General features: G+C 41.5%; 1 protein-coding gene across 1 annotated transcript in view; it reads right to left on the bottom strand.

Annotated features, from left to right (window-relative positions):
* The window catches only part of KIF26A (kinesin family member 26A), a 163,759-nt gene that overhangs the window by 32,695 nt on the left and 109,756 nt on the right, over positions 1-21,308 (bottom strand). Inside the window, exon 5 of the mRNA XM_044659913.1 lies at positions 15,735-15,918. Within this exon, the coding sequence (XP_044515848.1) occupies positions 15,735-15,918 (184 nt within the window). The remainder of the gene's footprint in view (positions 1-15,734; positions 15,919-21,308) is intronic.

The raw sequence follows: 21,308 nt of genomic DNA, 5'->3' as shown, positions 1-21,308 counted from the left end.
TACTTTGTGAACAGAGGCCAAGAACTTGGGCTCTGAGTTCAAAGAACAGCACACATCTTTGCATTCTGTGTCTGTCTATATGTCTTCTGGGTTTGCCCTGTGAAATTGGAAGCACTCTGAAGGCAAGGACCACTACATATGTCAAGACATAAATTCCTAGGGGGCAGCTGGGTAGCTCAGTGGATAAGAGTCAGACCTAGAGACGGGAGGTCCTAGGTTCAAATCAAACCTCAGACACTTCCCAGCTGTGTGACCCTGAGCAAGTCACTTGACCCCCATTGCCTAGCCCTTACCACTCTTCTGCCTTGGAGCCAAAACACAGTATTGACTCCAAGACGGAAGGTAAGGGTTAAAAAAAAAAAAAGACATAAATTCCTAGAAAAAAATAGTTTACACTTACTACTTCCCCTTTCTCACTGCCGATGAATTCTTTCCTTGCAATATAGTTCCTGACCTTCCACTGCACCAACTTTGTTCCATCCAATCACCAACAGCTAGGAGTTACTAATCCAAAATCTAAATTTCTAAGAACAAGACCTCTATTGACCTTTCTACAGCATTTGATACCACCAACCTCCCCCTCTACCTGGATATTTTTCCTTCTTCCAGTTTCTCCTTCTCCTCTTTCTCTTCCTACTTCTCTGACTTCTCTTCATTATTCTTCTCAATCTCAATGCAAATGTATGCCACTTGGTTCTGTCATAAGCCCTCATCTTTTTTCCCTTTATATTTTCTCAAAGTATGATTTATCTTATCCACTCTCATAAATTCAGAATCTCAAAACAAATGAGCCTTAATCCATCCCTAATTTTCTTCCTAAACTACCATCCTGCATCTCCAACTAGGCATCTTCCCCTGGATGTCCCATCCCCCATCCTTACACCCACCAGCATCTCAAACTCAGCATGTCCCAAAGAGAAGTCATCATGTTCCCCTCCAAACATATACCTCCTCTCCTCCCAGTCACACGCAGGCCTGAAGTCTCAAGTCATCTTGTACTTTTTTTCCTCTGTCTTTTACTTTCTACATAAGGTCAGCAGCCAAATCTTGAAGATTCTGTCTCTGCCGCATTTTTCAAATCTATCCCCTTTCTCTCCACTCACCCAGCTATCATGCTATCTCAGGCTATTTCAATCCTCAGCTGGACTGCCATAATAGTCTCCTAACAGGTCTTACTGCTTTCAACCTTTCCACTCTCCAATCATATAGCTATCAGGGTAATCATCCTAAGAAACTGTGCTGGCCATGTCTCTCCCCTGATCAGGAGCTGCCTAGTGTGGCTACAACAAAATGCAAACTCCTTAACCTGGCATTTAAAGTCTTAGGCAATTTGATTCCAGTCTATCATCCACCTTCATCTGTCTCTTAAATGAATAATTATGAACCTTTGACAATTATCCCTAGAATCCTGATAGAATCAATTGTCAACTGTGAATCTGGACCACAAACAGGAATTGGAGTAGGGATAGTGAATCCAGAGGGGTGCTATATTAGCATCCTAGACAGCCCCTAACACTAACCTTAAAGGACTATTCCATGCTTTTCTATTTATTCTGTTATCTGTCCTTGTTTCCATCTTCTCCACATTTTTTTTTCTTAAATCTAAACTGTTCAATGAATCTTTTGTCCATCCAGTCTGGTCTCTTCAAACCATTCCTCCTCCTTCTCATTAGACTGTTTATCTTTTCATCTCTGGAATTTAATTCTAGAGAGCTTCCCATTCCTTCTAGGCTCACTTCCTCTATAGATTTAGGCCATGGAATTCTATCTACCTTTTTTGCTGAATCAATTTATCAATAAGCATTTATTAAGTGCTTACCAGGGGCAGCTAGCTGGCGCAGTGGATAGAGTGCCAAAGCTGGAATCAGGAGGACCTGAGTTCAAATCTGACCTCAGACACTAACTACCTAGCTGTGTGGCCCTGGCCAAGTCACTTAACCCTATTTGCCTCAGTTTCCATGTCTGTCAAATGACCTAGAAAAGGAAATGGCAAACTGCTCCATTATCTTTGCCAAGAAAATACCAAGTGGGGTCACAGAGTTGACATGACTAAACAACAAAACTGGTTGAGAAAAGAAAAAAAAGTTTTTTGTTTTTTGTTTTTTGTTTTTTCTGTTTCCTTCTGGGCGTTCTAGTAAGGCATTTAGAAACAGAAAAATTTCAATTTGAATCTCAACTTTGCGGCTTGATAGCTATGTGACCTCATGCCTCGTGGACCTCTTTTATAAATGAGGTGACTTCCAGCTCTACCATCCCAATCCCTCAGAAAGCTCCCAATCTAGACTGTCTAGAAATTTTTTTTAATTAAGTAAGACATACAGTGCAGTGCACTCCAAAAGAACTCAATAAATTCCCATTGATTCTCATACGCATTTACCAAGTATCCAGGCCTATCAATGAATTTATTCACAAGCTTTAATCTAGCCTGTTTTAAAAGCATGAGAAGACACGATTATCTTCATTCCACACCAGGCACGTGGTTGATTCCAGAAATTCTTCTCCATTTCCGTAACAACACAATAGTCAATCCTCATATCCTGTGACTGAATAAAGAACTCAGCCCATAGCAATAAAGATCATGAGAGTATGTTGGCAGGGGCATTGCAGATACCCCTGAAATCCACATGGAGAGCCAAAGATACCCGGAGAAATTCATCTTGTGCAACGCACACCCACAATGGGCTGTTCAGGCAGGTTTGTAAAGCAAGCTTATTTAGACACAAACCATTCTGAATTAAGACTTCTTACCATCAAATTACTCGATTTCATTTTCCGCCAGAGAATGCCACCGTCCATTTTCCAGTGGAATCTCTTATTTCTCAACTACAGCGTAAATCAAATTACCAAAGTCTTATTTCAGAGCCAATATTTTTCATGGATTTAATTGTAAGTGACAGATATATAACCCTTGCAAAATTGGTTTACTGTGGATAGTTCTTACAAGCCCTCCATACACTCCCCCTTTCAGCATATGGCAAATTTATATGCAAAATTGCTATGCAAGCAGTTGAATAGCTAGCTCTCTGGGGAGAACCTTAAAGAAACACTTTTATATTGTACTCTTTAGAAACTGGCCTCTATTAGGCACGAATCGATTCTTTATTCCCAGATGACACTAACAAAACTATTTCATTTTCAAATGGTCCTGCAAAGTAGAAGAAAATGTATCCTTCCAGGTAATTTTCGACAATTTCTTTTTTCTGTTCCTTAGCATGCCTTTGGCAGGCAAATGTGTTCTCCAGTTTTGAGAGCATCTCAAGATAGGAATAAAGGGTGATTTTTTTTGTTTTGTTTTGTTTTTTTTCAGAGAGCTGGGCAGTTTGTGTTGCTTTAAGAAATGTTCTTCTCACCAGGAAACCAGTGGTGCAGGGGTTGGGGGGGAGAAAATGGGGCGGTGGGGGGGGGGGGGAATTAAACAGCAATTTGTTATTTGTCATCAAGGAAACAGTCAAAGCCGGGCCAGGCAGAGAGGTCCCATCAACCTAGGTGATCCCGGGAGTCAATGGGGTACTTGGTACTTAGCTGGGGCCCTGAGAAAAAAAGAGGAGGGAAAAAACAGAGGGGAGCTAATGATTAAACAACATACCAGCCAGTGCACTCAGACAACAAAATGTAGTCTTTGCGATGCCCAGCTTGTGAACTGGTTTGTTGGTTCATGCTTTCCTCTAAGTGCCTCCTTCCCATTGTCTCCTACGGAAGGGATTTTATTATTTCTATACTGGGGAGGGGAGGGGAGGGGCCAGAAGGGGAGGGGGCGCTGCCAGCATCTTGGAAGAGATGAGCACTTTAAGTGGTTCTTCTGTGTGCTAGGATAGTACAAAGAGCTTTCTGAATAGTACCCCAGAAAGGAGGGGGGGTTGAATCTTACAAGAAAAAGGCTTTCCCCACAGCTACACAGGGGTGTTCTCAGAGGCAATGGGCAGGGGGTAGAAAATTAGGATTCGACTCAGCCACCCCAGTGAAAAGGATGTCTTTTTTTAATACCACAATATGATAAATTATCTTAAGTAGCACATTAATGTCAGAAATTGAGCATAATCTAACTTCTTTTCAGTGACAATATTAAATGGCTTTCAGATACCTTTCCTCCCATTCTGACATTAAAGTTAATGACATCCAGGGAGACCAGGCACCATTTTTTTAAGGATCTAGTTTTTTTTAAATTTCTCACACACACAGGATTCTTGCATTTAAAAAGAAGTTCACCTAAATAGTCTGAACTCTAGTGTCATCAGTGAATAGGAAAAGGAGGAGGGACCAAACTGGCTACATGATAGCCACTAATAGCTTAGGAAATTTCCTTCATTGTAAGAATGACAGAATCACACAATATCGTGACTTAAAGGGGACTCAGAGGTCATTAATCGAACCTTTGACAGGATAAGAAAAAGATGGGGAAGCCCCCAACTTGTCTCTCTTGAAGCAGCCCATCACTCCACTCATGAACAATTCACTCCTAGGAAGTTGTTTCTATCCACAGAATCATAGAATTTTGAGTAAAAGGGATCTGAATGTCCTCCCCACTAGAACACACCTTGAAAAGTGGTCATCCAGTCTCTGTTTTTAAGATTTCCAAAGAGGAAGAAGCCACTACCTCCCAGGGTGGTCCATTCTACTTCTGAACAGCTCTAATTGCTGTCCTAACATGAAGCCTAAATCTACCTCTCTGCACTTCCCCTTATCACTCCTTGTTCTGCCCTTTGGGACCAAACAGAATAAGACTAATCAATCCCTTTTCCATGCGATAACCCTTCAAATCCCTGAAGATTATTATCACACTCCTTATATGGCTTAGTCTATCTGGCTTCCTCAGCATCCTGGTCTCCATCTTCCAAACGTGTTCATCAACATCCTTCCTAAAATTCAACACAATACTCCACACATTTCTGACCAAAGCAGGGAAGAAGGATATAAATGATCTCCCAGGAGTACTGAGATAGTACAGTGGATGGAGTGCCAAACCTAGAGCCAGGGGGACCTGAGTTCAAATCTGACCTAATTGTGACCCTGAGCTAGTCACTTAGTGTGGATGCATATCCCTTGCTACTCTTCTGTCATAGAATTGATAGTAAGACAGAAGGTAAGGGTTTGAGAAATAAATAAAAAGAAAGGAAATGATCTCCTGGTATCCTGAGACATTTCATTCATTGTCTCCTTATTTGGAGAATGGCAAACTGTTCACGGTTAATAACTGACATACTGGTATACTTGAAAGTTTGCAAAGAAACTAGCATCCCACATCTCATTTGAGCAGCCTTGAAATAGAGATACTACAGACATCATTCCCATTTTACAGATAGAAGAGCTGAGGCTAGAGAGGTGAAGTGATTTGCCAATAGCCACAAGGTCAGAGATGGGACCTCCCAAAGATGGTGGATGCATCAACATTATTCACATCTAATTCTGTTTAGGTTGGGTCTATATGACCCAAAAATATGAGCATAGTGTTAAGAGCAATGGAGTTAGACAATGTGAGATTGAATCCCAGTTCTGATATTTATCATGTGGCCTTGGGGAAGTCACCTCTCTTCCCCATCCAAGATCAGGTTCTTATAGACTCCCATTCAGGCACTGCTCCTGAGTCTCTGGTTGGAGCAGAATTCTCACTTTCTCAGAGTCAAGAAAACTTGGAATTTAGTATTGGGCTTTGCCAATAAATCACTATGTGACCTCAGATGACCTCATCATTCATTTATTCAATAGATATTTACTGAGAACCTGTTACGTGCAAAGGCAAAATGCCAGGTGATGTTAGTCCAAACCACAATTCTAGGGTTTGGAGTTTTAAAAAATTCTCATGACATGATGGAGTTTTGGCATATATGTATGCGTGTGTGTATTATATAATATATTCCTCAAAGAGCTTTTGCAGTTTGGACCTCAGCCTCCATAGATGTAAAATGAGAGAATTGAACAAGTTTGGCTCTAAGAATCTTCCAAATCTAAGATGGTCCATAGGTAGGTGGAAAGAATACCATAAGTCTCATAATCAGAAAATCCGAAGTTCAAGTCCCAGCTCCAACACTTACTAGTTATATAATAATCCCAAATAAGTCTCTTCCCTTCTGAACCTCCGTTTCCTCATTTGTACTACCTATCTCACAGGGCAACCAGAAGCTAAGGAAAGTGCTTCAGAAACCCTCAGGTGCTATAAATGTGTGGGATGTTCTAAAATCTCTCCAAATCCTGAGGACTAATATTTTTAAGCATAGTGGGAGAGCCATAGGGGATCTGAAGGACATTAGAGGAGAGGGGTTCCCCAGGACAGAGGGAAGAGACTGGCCAGCCATAGCTCATACCCAAACCACTCAAGGCCCCTCCTCACCATGGAAGTATCACTTGGACTGCTCTCTCTGGGGTGGGTAAGCTTATGGCTAGATTGCTGAAGGCCACATTTCAAAAATCTGCCTGAACAAGTACTAGACTGAATATAAGATCTGTGGGTTTGTCCTTGCTCTGACAGTCTATCTAGATCTCAGTTACTTCCTCTATGAAATGAGGAGATTGGACATCTAACTAATATTCTGTCAAGATACCATGGGACTTCGGGTGGGGTGGGTTTAATCCTTCTTTCAGTTCCAATTCCCAAAGCATGGCTATTTTTGTTGTAGTAATCTTTGTAGTGGGGTCCTAGGTCCTAGGAATAGGTTCCTTAAGATACTAAGTATGAAGAAACAACTGCTCTTAGTACCTAATTATGTTATGAGGAAAGGACGGTAGGTGACTCAGTAGATAGAGAGCCAGTCCTTGTGTTGGGAGGACCTGGGTTCAAATAATCTGACTTCAGATATTTCCTAGCTATACTTAACCCCAACTGCCTAGCCCTTACCCCTCTTCTGTCTTGGAACTAATATTTATATCAATTCTAAGACAGAAGATAAGAGTTTGGTGGGGAAAAAAGACTGAATGGTTAAAATGGGAAATTACCAGATGGCCCACTTTCTTTCCATATGGGCAGCCTCCTTCCATTCCACGGTTTCCCCAAGACAGAAAAGTGTCACATCCCTTCCTCCAGGTGAAGGTACCTTACATGCCACCTGTCCCAGGTGCTTGACTCAGATGTGGTGCTTTTGACTCAGATGCTAAAATCCCTAGTCATGGTTCTAGGGTACAATGCTATTATAATGATGGCATGTGATATTTGTCTAATGCGCTGTTTATCTTCTACTCCTCCAACAGGATCAAAGACTCTGCTTGGGCAGGAATCTTGTTATCTCCTCTCAGATACAAGGCTGTGCACAGAGTAAGCCCTCTGGACAATCTTGGGGACTTTTGCTTGGTCCAGACCTCTGAGAAGTTTACAGAATAATGATCAGGTCTTGGCTGCTTTTCTTGGTTCAGAATGTGTAGCACAGATAAGTTTCTCCTGTCCAAGAAACTCCTCTGGATTATCTCAAGACACATCTCCCACAGCTCAGCTGGTTAGAGCATCGGACTAATGAGACCAAGGTCATGGGTTCTATCCCCACAAGGGCCAATTAGCTTTGCACTATTCCAGGGCCACAGTATGCAACTTTGCCTTGTAAATATATGTCAGTGGTTTTGTGTGTGTGTGTGTGTGTGTGTGTGTGTTTGCGTGTGCGTGTGCGAGTGTGAGAGGAAGAGAGAAAGAGAGAAAGAGAGAGAGAGAGAGAATGGAATGGTTTGGGGGGCCTGGAGAAATCATTTAAGACTTCATGCAATGTAGATATGGTCATCTGCATATCTGAAGCCAGGAAAGAGTGTTAGAATCCAATTAATAAATGGCCAAAGCATATGAACAAGCTCATTTCCAAGGAAGAAATCCATGTTATCAATAGCCGTATAAAAAAATCACTAATAATTAGAGAATTACAAATTAAAGCAATTGTAAAGTTCTACCTCATTCACTAACTTTTCCATTTAAAGATTTACTCTGTGCAGGCTACTAGAGAAATCCAAAGATGAATTAGACATAGCTCTACTAAGTAAGAACTCAACATAATAGAGAAGTTAAGATATTCATAATTTTTAAAAAATGTTCTTTTGATCTAAACATTTCACTGGTGTAAAAACTCCCTGTACCAATACAGAACCAAAACTATTCTGATAATCATAGTCTTAAAGAGTTCTTAGGGAAGGGGGGCAGCTAGATGGTCTTGAGACAGGAGGTCCTGGATTCAAATCTAGCCTCAGATACTTCCTAGAGGTGTGACCCTAGGCAAGTTACCTAAACCCCAACTGCTTAGCCCTTACAGGTCTTCTGCCTTGGAACCAATACACAATATTAATTTTAAGACAGAAAATAAAGGTTTTTTTTTAAAGAGTTGCCTGGGGTACTAAGAGATGAAATGATTTATCCCAAGTAATGTAGCCAGTGTGTGTCAGAGGCAGGATTTGAATCTAGGTGTATGACTCCAGTCCTATCATCCACCATACTGTTTCTCATGCATACAACATACAGGTTTTTTTTTGTTTTTTTTTTTGTTTTTTTTTAAACCCTTACCTTCCATCTTGCAGTCAATACTGTGTATTGGCTCCAAGACAGAAGAGTGGTAAGGGTAGGCAATGGGGGTCAAGTGACTTGCCCAGGGTCACACAGCTGGGAAGTGTCTGAGGCCAGATTTGAACCTAGGACCTCCCGTCTCTAGGCCTGGCTCTCAATCCACTGAGCTATCCAGCTGCCCCCAACATACAGGTTTTAAATGCTTAAATAAAGTGTTGTGTGGCCACAAAAGAAAAAGCTTCTTAACAGATGGCTGGGTAGAGAGAGCATCCAAGCTGAACCTAAAAGGATGGATAATGTGGAATCGGTGGAATGAAGGACTAGAGCATTACAAATCCAGGGAATGGCATAAGCAAATGCAGGAGTGTGCCAGACATGCCTAGGAAATGGTCTAGTTGACATGCTGAGCCCATGGAGAGAAGGACTTAACAGAGCTAGAAAAGTAGACTAAAGCTAAACTGGGGAGGGTCTTAAATAGGTAAATATTCTGGACTCAATTTGCAAATGAGAAAGTGCAAAGTTCAAATTAAGACCCAGGTGGCTTTTCAAATTCAAAGTTAAATTTAAATATCCACCATATGAAAGGTCAGCCTTCCTCCAACAATCATATCTCTGCAACCATATCTGTTTACTAGATATATTTGCTCTAGTAGACTGTAAGCTACTGAAAGACGGGAACTATTTTCTGTTCAGTCTTTGTATCATTAGCACCTAATATAGTGCCTTTGCACATAGCAGGCTTTTAATAGATGCTCATTGGAACAAGCCCTGTGCTGAGGGTTGGAGGTGGAGAGGTGAGAAATGAGTACCTGCCAACAAGGTGCTGAAGTTCTAATAGGGGAGCTGGCTGTGACAGGTATACAAATATATATGATATAAAAAGAGACTAGAAGGGAGAAGAGAGGTTGTCAGTCAGTCATTTTAATCATGTCTGACTCTTCATGACGCCATTCGGGATATTCTTGGCAAAGATACTGGAGTAGTTTGCCATTTCCTTCTCTGATTCACTTTACAGCTAAGGAAACTGAGGCAGAGTTAAATGATTTGCCCAGGATTACACAGCTAGTAAGTATCTGAAGCTGGGTTTGAACCCATATCTTCCTGACTCCAGGCCCAATGGTCTATCCACTTTGCCAAGAAGAAAAGAGAGGCAAAGTATTATCAGAAAGATGGGGAGAGTCACTTGTTAAGTAGTGCCAGTACTTGGTGATTTTGACTTGGGACTGTGACTTGGTGAGGCGATAAGTAAGTGATTCTTCTTTTTTTTTTTTTTTTTTTAAATTTTTTTTTTTATTTTAAACCCTTTAACTTCTGTGTATTGACTTATAGGTGGAAGATTGGTAAGGGTGGGCAATGGGGGTCAAGTGACTTGCCCAGGGTCACACAGCTGGGAAGTGTCTGAGGCCGGATTTGAACCTAGGACCTCCCGTCTCCAGGCCTGGCTCTCAATCCACTGAGCTACCCAGCTGCCCCCGTAAGTGATTCTTCTAGACACACAGTCCTCACATGAAATATATGCTGCAATTTTATTTTTAAGCACACAAAACATTCCACTGCAGAACTTTATTGCCAACTCATTGAGGTTTGGAGGGAGAATGTTTTCAGTAAACAAAGTATACCACCATGGCACGGAATGCAAAATTCTGGGAAAGAAGGAAGGCAGCACTGTGTATTCCAATGATCTATTCTATATGAATTATTGGGCATTTTCTTACTAATCAATCACATAGGAATTAGAAGGGAACAAACCCTTGTGGTCAGGAAAATCACCTGCATCATCACTACCACAAGCCTCGGCTGAGATGTCAAGGATAGTGGAGGGAAGTGAAGGGGAGAAAAAGAGAGAGGGCTGGTCTTGTCTTTTCCAACCACAGGCTCTGCACCCTGGAAGCACCCTGGAAGCTCATGGAGAGGCCCACAGCTGGCTTGGAAGCCATCAAAGAAACCCATCACCAACACAGATGCTGCTGAGGGGACCACAAATTCCTGCGGTATCTGGCATCTGGAACCCAGAGCTGCCAAGCTGGTTGGTGGCCAACATAAGTCATAATTTGCCTTCCCTGATCCCTCCCTGCAGCCCCCTCTAGTAATGGCCTTTAATGCACTGATCAAGCATGTGCTAGTTAACTAGTTTGTGTCTGTGATCTGCATGAAGGCATTATTCATGTCTTCCCTAAATTTTGTGTCTCCTCTATCACCAGCCCAGTGCTCTATACACAGTAAATTCATTATGGATACAAGCAAGGCTCAATCATATCTGATTTATCCTTTTATTTTCTCTTGTACTGATTCAATGCTCTGGACAGTTTTCAAAGATTCAGATGTGACTTCATTCATATAAGGAGCTTCTTTCCGCATGAGGAAATGCCCTCTAATGAATCACACCTGTGACTCCTCAGAGATGTTCATTGACTGGAGCAGCTAGGTAGCACAGTTGGGTACATCACCATGCTTGGAGTTAGGAGGGCATGGGTTCAAATCTGTCCTCAAATACTTCCTAGTTGTATAACCCTGGGCATGCCACTTAACCCCAGTTGCCCAGTCCTTGTCGCTCTTCTGCCTTGGAACCCATATTTAGTATTAATTCTAAGACAGAAGGAGGAGAAAGGGGGGCAATAAGAGGAAGAAGAAGAAGAAGACCCTTCTCTAGGGTCACACAGTCAATATGAGTCAGAGACAGAACTGAAACCCAGATCATCCTGGCTTCCAGGCTCTTTATCTTTTCCCTCACATTGCTTCTTGCCTTGCATGTAGTAAATAGTTAATAAAAGGTTGTTGTCTGAAGGGATGAGATGGAACAGGCTGATACCCCACAAGGATGAGAAGAGGCTGACTTTGAAGGGTGTGACACATCTGTTCGGTATTATCCCCTTTGGAAAATGGGGGAGAATGGCAATGGTTATTCTTACTGAAGATATTACCAGAGACGATTATATCAGCAAACCACAGAATATGAGGAAACAGAGAAAACCCAAACATCATGCAGTATATGTGTGTTTCCCTGAAGACTGTTTTCCTACTTTTAATGAATAAAAAAAAAAAATTGAAAGCCAACTTTGAAACAACCCAGGAGTGTCAACCTCGCAGCATATTTGGGGTCCTTGGGTTCCATTCCTGGCACCACAGTTAGGGAAAACAGTGACAACTAGACCTCATCCAAGATGACAATAAGGATGATAAGGGAACCATCTCTGGAGACTGTCATATCAAGATCTGTGGAAGTCACTGAGGATGTTTTGCCTGAGGAAGAGAAGGCTCAAGGGGAAACATTATAGATGTCTTCAAATGTCTGAAGAGCTGATTTGGTCTACTTGGCTCTAGGCAACAGAAACAGGAGCAATGACTCGTGAAGGGCATTAGAGAGAAGCCAATTTCCAACCTAGTAATCAGAATTATTCATTATTCAGTTTTCAACTATTATTCAATGATTATTCAATAAGCACTTATTATGTACCAACTATGTAGTAGACCTAGACCTGGAAGATTAAAAAATTTTGATAAGTCATGGCCCCTAGCCTTAAAATAATGAAATAGGTTGTCTTGAGAGGTAGAATCAGAGGATTTAGAGATAGAAGGGGTCTAGGCAATTATCTAATTTTTATACTTTCATCTTACAAATAAGTAGTACTGCCAGAATTATTCACAGCCATTAAAAATTAGTGCATGTGGAAATATAATGCCCATCCATTGGAGAACAGCTAAACAAATTCTGGTATAGGTTATTATGAAATTACTATTGTGTTATAAGAAATGACAAGCAGGATGGTTTCAGAAAAACCTCAAAAGAGTTATATGAACTGATGCAAAGTGAAGTGTGACCAGAACCAAGAGAACATTGTATATAGTAATAGCAATATTGTAATGAAGGCCAACCATGAAAGATTTAGCTACTCTAATCACTCAATGATCCAAGACAATTTCAAAGGATTTATGATGAAAAAATGCTATCTGCCTCCAGAGAGAGAAGTAATGGAGTCTGAGCACACAATGAAGCATAGTTGTTTTTTTTGTTGTTTTTTTTTTGCAATATGGCTAATACAGAAATATGTTTTGCATGATTTCATATAATCATAATTGACATCATATTGCTTAGAGGAGGAGCCAAAAGGAGGGAGAGAATTTGGAACTCAAAATTTTTGTAAAATGAATATTAAATATAAATAATGATTTTTTTAAAGTAGCACACACACAAAAACAGTATGTATGTGCACACATATACATATACAAAGACACCAAGATGTTTCCCACACAAACACTCTCACACACCCACAGAGATGACTGCAGAGATGCACACATGCACACACACATTATACACACACACACGTGCATACACTCTTCCAACACCAGGACCCATAGCACCCTCTTTTACTGGAGAAGCTGAAGCAGAAGCTGAGTCACCCGTCAGGGAGGCTGCGGTAGAGATTACTACTCAGTGGAAAAAATTAGTGTCTGTAGTGGAAAAATCACTGGATTTTTAGTCATATGAAATGGGTTCAAATCCTAGCTCTGCCTCTTAGAAGTTGGTTGACTTAAAAAAAATGTTAATTTAAAAAAAAAAAAAAAGAAGTTGGTTGACTTTCAGGCTAGTCCTTTCCCTTTCTGGGCCCCAACTTTTTCATCTTTAAAATGGAAGGGGGTCACATACAAGGTGCTCCGTGAGGCCTCTTCAGCTCTAATGTCCTTTAATGGCAGGAGGAACCTCCCAGCTCTGAAGGCTGTGGGGAACACCACAACTCCCTCTTCACTGGGGCTGAAGTCGACCCACTATAATCTCACCAATGAGATTCCACTTTAAGAGGCCAAATAAGGAAGACTGTCATCCTCTTTAGCCTGAGCCCACACCAACCTTTATATCCACACTCAAACACTGAGACTCCTATCTAGAGTGGTATTTGTGAACTCACATCACCACCACCCGCAGTGGCACATGCCCAGAGACTCTCCAATACACCGCAGAGATGACCACACACCCACAAAGACTTAAATGTACACAAACTCTCACAGAGATGAACCTCACATGGATGCACAAATGCACACTGACAGTCACACACTCACTTGTACACATTTAAACTCCCAGACCAACTCCCATCAGAGGTGGCCACACACACACATCCTGACCGCCATGCACAATCACATAAGAGATTCCATGTCCATAGACTCATACCCACAAAGATTAGCATAGACACATGAATGCTAAGGAACAACACAGAGATGCATGAACACTTACCCGAAGAAACAGCAATACCAAGAAATAGACCCACGTGGAGACCCTCACACCCAGAGATATGCATGTGTGCACACACCACTCTTATCACCAGCCCGGGGTCCCTGGGCATCATTTTTTGGTTCTCTCCCCATTCAGCTAGAAAGGAAAGCCTCTGACCTCCCATCATCTAATGCCTCCATTCTCCCTCCCTTCCTCCCTTTCTTGGTGTAAATTGGCTTTGCTCTGCACATTTTAGCCCTCCATTGATTTGATGGCTTTCCTCTTAATTTCTACTCTCAGGCTTGGAATGCAACTCTGTTTGTGATTTTTCTCAATTACTATTAAACATGGAGCACCTTAGATGGCAGTCTTTTCAGGAAAGGATACACAGAAGCACCACAAAGTGAGAGACAAGGAGACCTGAGTCCAAGACTTTACTGATTTTACCAACTCATTGGATGATATCACTTAAGTGATCACTTAAGTGATCTGAAATCAACCACAAGGAATCTTGTAAGTTGGGGGGCAAGGAGAGATAGTCTCTAGGCCGCAATCTGCTCCCAATAATCTAGTCATCTCACTAAGCCTCATTTTTCTCATCTATGAAATGGGGATAATACTCATAAACAGTCACTTCATAGGGTTTTATAAAGAAAATTCTTGGTAAGTCTTAAAGGGCTACTATATAAATGCGGGTGGTTATGAATCTTCATAATAATGGCATGCACACATAGTCTATGCTAAAGATTTTTTAAAAGCATAGCTTTTAGTCAGCTACACTCTTGGCTCAAAGACTCCTGATTTTCTGCTGCTGTCTAAAGTGTGGCAAAGCTCAGATTTCTAGAATTCTGCCTATCTCAGCTCCAGTACCTCTTCTTCATGCTTCTGCAGCACCATATGGGTGGCGGGACAAACTGACCTGGGATTAACAAGCAACACAACTCCCCCTTAGGTAATTAAAAGCATAAGGCTATCAGATGGGGTCATCTCCCAACAGTGATGGAGACAAAGCAATGGACAAAAAAGAATGTGAGCCTGAGACTTAGACGTGGGTTTAAATCCTGGCTCTGCCCCTTAGTAGCTCTGTGACCCAGAGCAGCTCACTTCACTCTTTGTGCCTCAGTTTCTCTACTCATAAAATAAGCATTAAACAAATAAAATAGCATTTGTTCTGCCTCCCTCCTTGAATTCCTATGAAGATAAAGGGGAGTTCTGGCTTTGTCATTTCTCAGGGAGTATTTTTAATTTGTGAAGAGACCAGGAGGAAAGTTTCTGGCACCCAGATGACTCCTCTGTGGAGGATTTTCAAAAAATATGTCTAACAATGGGAGGTTCAGAGGTATCTGAGTGCCTCAGTAGATTAAGAGATAAAAAGTCCTGGGTTCAAATCTTGCTTCAGATACTTCTTAGCTGTGTAATCTTGGTAATCCTAATTGCCTAGCCCTTCCATTCTTTTGCCTTGGAACCAATATTTAGTAACAATTCCAAAACAGAAAGTAAGGGTTAAAAAAAAAAATGAGAGATTCACGGAGAGGGAGAAACCACACTGAAGTACTGATTGAATCACAAAAACTAGATCATTGACTCCAACTCCCTCATTTTACAAATGAAGAAACTAAGACCCAGAGAGGTTAAAACACTTACTTAGAGACAGCAAGCTAGTAAGCATCTGAGTGAAACAGGATTTGAACTCAGGTTCTTCTTCACTCCAAGTCGGGTACCCTACCTTACTTAGCATCACAGCTTTAGAACAATGAGGGAACTTAAAAGCCATCAAGTTCTCCCCTTTTATTTTACAGATGAGGAGATTGAGACCTAGATGAACTGTGTGACTTGTCCGGGACCACACAATAACAAATGGAAAAATGCCACAATTTGAATTTAGGTCCTCCAACTCCAAATCCAAAATAATTTTTTTTTTAATCTCATGATTCTGTCTTTCCAAGCATCCATCCATCCCAAGCATCAGTGAGTCTACAGTTCACTCCAGCAGCCTTTGCCCACCCTAACCTCTCCCACACATTCCCAAACCTGGCTCAAATCTATATGAGACTGCAGACTTACCTTCCCAACGCCTGGGTTCTCTTTGGCCTTGGCCACCGATCTCAGTAGGCAGGGGGGCGCCGGCGGAGGGCAAAGCTGCAGCACACCGCTAAAGTTTGTCCCATAGATGGAAAAGTCGTGTGCGGGGGTCAAGGGTGGGTGCGGCTTCTTCTTCTTGGAGGCCAGGTTGAGCTTCTGGGCTGCTCTGTGAGGAGAAACAGGAAAGGGAGAGAGAGGAAGAGAGAGAGAGAGAGAGAGAGAGAGAGAGAGAGAGAGAGAGAGAGAGAGAGAACCAGGTTACATTACATTCCATCCCATTCCTGCAATCGAGACAGGCAAAACAGATGTGCGCTGTCCCTACTGCCTGCTTAGCAAATCAAGTCATTCCATTCTAATCAGATTTCATAAGGACACACCATCAGGAGACTAATAGAGGAAAATATGGACAGAAATATGGCTGGCAAGATAGTCTCTTAATTTCTCTCCCAGCAGAGTTTCAATTATACGGTAACTTTTTTTTCCTAGCCACTTGGCAGTTGAGTTGAAGGCTGCGGAAATCTCATTGACATCATCAATTACTGAAATCAGTCCCTTGTCACTTGGCTGGACCAGATGGGTTTTCCTGGTACTAGTGTTTGGGAAAGTGATATCCTGGGATCTAACAAGTTACTCTGCAAGAGGAGGCATTTCTTTACATTGCAAAATATCTCCAGCTGTTTTTAGTGAATTAACTTAAAATAAACTTGGCTCCTCACTGCCCAGAAGGTAAAATGCCAAGCCCTTAGATTGCCATTCAAGACCCTCCACTGGCTGATCCCAGCCTACATTTTGAGGATTGTCTTGCTTCCTACACCCTGCATCCCAACCAAACTAAATTATTACTAAGTGTTCCCTGATCTCATCTTTCCTTCTCCTTCCCATGCCCTCCATGGGGACTAAGTCTTACATAAACTTCCTATCTCCGTGCCTTCTATGTAGCATGTGCTTAATGCATTTTTCTGAATGAATAAATGAATATTTGGGGGAAAGCCTTTGAATGAATTCTAGCTATCTGGGGCTCACAACCTAAAAGGCAGTTCTGGCAGATTCTTGCACGATAGAATAGAACTTTGGATGGAAAAAAGCATCCCTGAAAAATTAAAGGAAGAAAGAATGAACACACCTGCCACTCTTACATTTAAAGCTGCCCCCTCCAACCTAATTTCCTGATGAAATTAGTTCAACTGGTGAAAACTCAACTGTATCCCAAACACAACGTTTTGGAACACCAATGAGAACCAAGAAGAAAGCAAGAGAGCTCTGAGCAGAGAAGGCAGGTGGTCCCGACTACCTGGCCTAAAGCTCATACATGCTACTTACAGGGGAGAAGGGGCCCTAAGGCTTCACTCTGGGATCATTTACTTTCATTTTACCCATAATTCTTCCTGAACTGGACTCCTTGGGTTCCTAGGACCACAGCAAATTAGAAACAGCTGCTTAGAAAAATCACAGGATTAAGAGCAAGAAGCCTTACAGATTAGTTAATTCCTCAGTAAGATTTAGAGAAATTCTGATGTGCCCAAGTGTCACCAAAGTAGTAAGCAACCAAGGCAGGATTCAGAACCAACTTTGTGACTCCAAATTCACCATTAAACCATCCTGCCTGTAAGAATCAGGCAAGAGTAGTGAGGGGGTAGGGTCAGCCTGACACTAAAGAAAGAGACAAAAGAACTATAAATAGCAGACACAAGAATGCAAAAGGCCTAGCCATCTGGAGACATTTAGTGTCCAGGGAAACAGTCCCACAAGCTCCAAGAGGCCCACAGGGGTATCTCTGTGTTATAGTAACTGGGGTTTCTATTAATGACTCTGATGAGCCACCCAGCAAAACATAGAATGTTCCTATAGAATATCAAGGGATCATAGGATTTAAAACAGAAAAAGGGACTTTGGAATTGTAGAATACCAGAGCTGGAAGAAACTTCTAAGATCATCTAGTCCAGTGGTCATCAATTTTTTAGAGGGAGAGGGGACAGGAGGGCTCACAGAAAGTACTGATCTTTGCTGCAAAGAATAATATTTTAAACCAGTGGTTCCCAAACTTTTTTTGGCCTACCGCCCCCTTTCCAGAAAAAAATATTACTTAGCTTCCTGGAAATTAATTTTTTTTATTTTAATAGCAATTAATAGGAAAGATAAATGCACCTGTGGCCATCACCGCTCCCCCTAAATTGCTGCAACACCCACCAGGGGGCAGTGGCGCCCACTTTGGGAATCACTGTTTTAAACTCTTAACTTCCATCTTAGAATCAATACTAGGCAAAAGGGGTTAAGTAACTTGCCCAGGGACACACAGATAGGATATGTCTGAGGCCAGATTGGAACCCAGGAACAAGATCTTATCTCTAGGCCTGGCCCTCAATCCACTGACTAGCTGCCCCCTGTTGCAAAGAATTAAGCTTTATTGACCACCTTATTGCCGTTTCATTTGTTTCATTCAAACATCAAATTCATTTAAACAAATATTCATTTGTTTCAATCATGTCCAACCTTTTGTGACCCCATTTGGAGTTTCCTTGGCCAAGATCCTGGATTGGTTTGCCATTTCCTCTTCCAGCTCATTGGACAGATGAGGAAACTGAGGCAGAGTTAAGTGACTTGCCCAGGGTCACATAGGTAGTAAGTGTCTAAGACTGGATTTGAACTCAGGTCTTCCTACTTCAGACCTAGCATTCTATCTAGCTATCTATACATTGGTAAAACTATGTGGGAGTTGCATGCTAGTTCTGTACGATCCAGGTCACACTTGGAGAAATTAACTGCTATAAAGCATCCTTTGAGAACCATGAATTGAATCCTTACATTCATTTTACAGATGGGGAAGTTGAGGCTCAGGTGACTTGTTCAAAATCCTAGGTAGAAATTAGACAAAGTATTCTGAAGAACTCAACCAACAAATTGTGCTTATGATATCCAAGATACATGGAACAAATAGCATTCAAAATCTAAAGGAATAGTAGAAGACATCAAAATCAGGCACATTAAGTACATAATATTTCTGTTTGTCCTGTCTGCCTTGGATGTTGTACACCAAGAATGCTTTCAGTGAGCCTAGAGAGGTTGATAACAATACTTTTACTCAATTATGAAAGGCAGCTATTTTATTGATCAAAGGAGCAACTAGGAGGCATAGGATCAGGATCTGATTCCAATTCAAATCTGACCTCAGACACTTGCTGGCTGCAGGACCCTGGACAAGTCACTTAACCCTGTTGGCCTCAGTTTCCTCATCTGTCAAATGAGTTGGAGAAGGAAATGGCAAACCACTCTGGTATCTTTGCCAAGAAAAGCCCAAATGGGGTCATGAAGAGTTAGACATGACTGAAATAAATGACTGAACAACAATGATCAGTAGAGCATTAAATACAAAAGAATAAAAGTAGGATAGAGATTTATCCTAAAACCATTTCTATCTGAATACCATTAATGAATGAATGAAGAGATGAGAATGAGGAAGAGGAGGAAGAGGATAGATTATGTGAAGTAAGCAATAGAGAATGGCCTCAAAGTCAGGAAGAGCTCAATTCCAGGCCCACCTCTCACAGATTTCTGGTTGTGAAGCCCCTCCATTCCTACCCCAGCAAATCTTGGGGTCCAGGGCAACATTGTAAGGCTAAGAGTTGCAGATCTGCATTACTAGAGACACTTAACTCACCCTAAGTTGTTTACACAAATGAAACCATGGTCTGTGCAAAATTATTGTTGTTCTTATATTATGAAAATCTTAAAATGTTATATAAAACTGATTAAATAAGATCAAACAAATGTATAGATTAGGAGGAGAGGGTATACACATTTGAGCAGCAGGGATATGTGGTTTGTTTCAGAAAGATTCTCATTCTAGATAGTTAAAAAAAATTTTTTTTAAGTTCTAGTGCATCAAAGCAACTGGGTCCCCAAAATCTGGGTCTCCCTTAAGATTCATCTCCTGGAATGGCTAGGTGGCTCAGTGGATAAAGAGCCAGGCCTAGAGACAAGAAGTCCTAGGTTCAACCCTGACCTCAGATACTTCCTAGCTGTGTGACCCTGGGTAAGTTACTTAACCCCAATTGCCTACTCCTTACCACTCCTCTACCTTGGAACCAAGATTTAGTTTCTATCCTAAGACAGACGATATGCATTTAAAAAGAAAAAAAAAGAGATTTATCTCCTAATAATTTCCATTAAGGTAGGGACTAAGTCTTGCAACTAACCTCCCTGAGACTCATTTTCCCCATCTGTAAAAGGCAGGGGTTGGTCTAGATGTCCTCTGAGGTCTCTTCTACTCTTAATCTATGATCCTATGAAGTCTATCTACCATGTCACACAATCTCTCTTTAAAGTAGTACATAAATGTAGGCAATAATTCAATTTCATTCCAAAGCTCTTTCTAGGTCAAGCATCCTATGCTATTATCCTACATTCTTAAGTTTCTTCCAGTTCTAACCCTCTATGTTCTAGGTTCTAAGTTCCCCCTCTAGCTGTCATATTCTAGGTAGGATTCATTCTCTACTTGAGGTCAGAAAAGGGCAGTTTTCTTTCTAGGATGTCCTGATGGACTCTTTGGATCTTTATCAGCCTGCCAAATGGCTCTATGATCTCTTATTTTATTTCCCATTTTCCCTGATGTCTACTCATCATCAGACCTCTCAGTTCTAAAGGACTTGCTCCCTCTTTCTCTCTTCCCAAAGACTGTTATTTATTTAGTCTGCCAAACGAAACCCTTGGAGTGGAACCACACCTTGGACTCTCGGGCCATGAGCCCCATCTCCCCTTCCAATTAAACCTTCCGCAGAACAGCTCTATATTATGTGCCTCCCTTGCTGTGAGATCTACCGCCTGCGTTTTGCTTAACTCCTTTTCTCTTTAATAGGAGTTGTCTTTTAAGATACTCCAGGGACATCCTTCCTCATAGCGAGGTGTCATAGCAGAAAATAAAAGTAATCTACGACACATTTAGGGGCACTCAAATATAACGGCGACAAGGGACGGGCCCTAACCCGCTCCTCTGAACAATCCACAGATTACAGAGGCTTCACAGGGCTGCCCAGCAGGCCTACCAGAAGTTCAATTACCCTGTGCATAAGACCAAGAGATGGGGCTTTCCTAGTGCTCGATCTAAAGACACAAACAAATATCTATCCCTGAAGAATGGCCTGAGGCCGGGGGACTGGGAAAAAGGAAGATGGGAAGACCTGTCATAGCTGTAAACATTCTAAATGGTGACATTGTTGGAAGATTGGAATACCACCTTATGGGATCACAAGAAATCACTGAATCATAGACTTCTGGCTGGAAGAGATTAAGGGGGACACATATTCCCCCAAACCCTTCTTTTTACATATGAGTAAACTGAATCCCAGAGGGGTAAAATTATTTGTTCAATGTCATATAAGTGGCAGAAACCACACACACACACACACACACATATTCACACATGAATATATTTTTGTATGTATATATATATGATAGATGATGGATGGATAGATAGATAGATGGAAAGAAAGAAAGAAAGAAAGAAAGAAAGAAAGAAAGAAAGAAAGAAAGAAAGAAAGAAAGAAAGAAAGAAAGAAAGAA

Source organism: Gracilinanus agilis, chromosome 2 (genome assembly GCF_016433145.1).
Source record: "Gracilinanus agilis isolate LMUSP501 chromosome 2, AgileGrace, whole genome shotgun sequence".
Lineage (NCBI taxonomy): Eukaryota > Metazoa > Chordata > Mammalia > Didelphimorphia > Didelphidae > Gracilinanus > Gracilinanus agilis.
The sequence above is the reverse complement of the archived record's forward strand: the minus strand, read 5'-3'. Positions and strand labels throughout refer to the sequence as shown.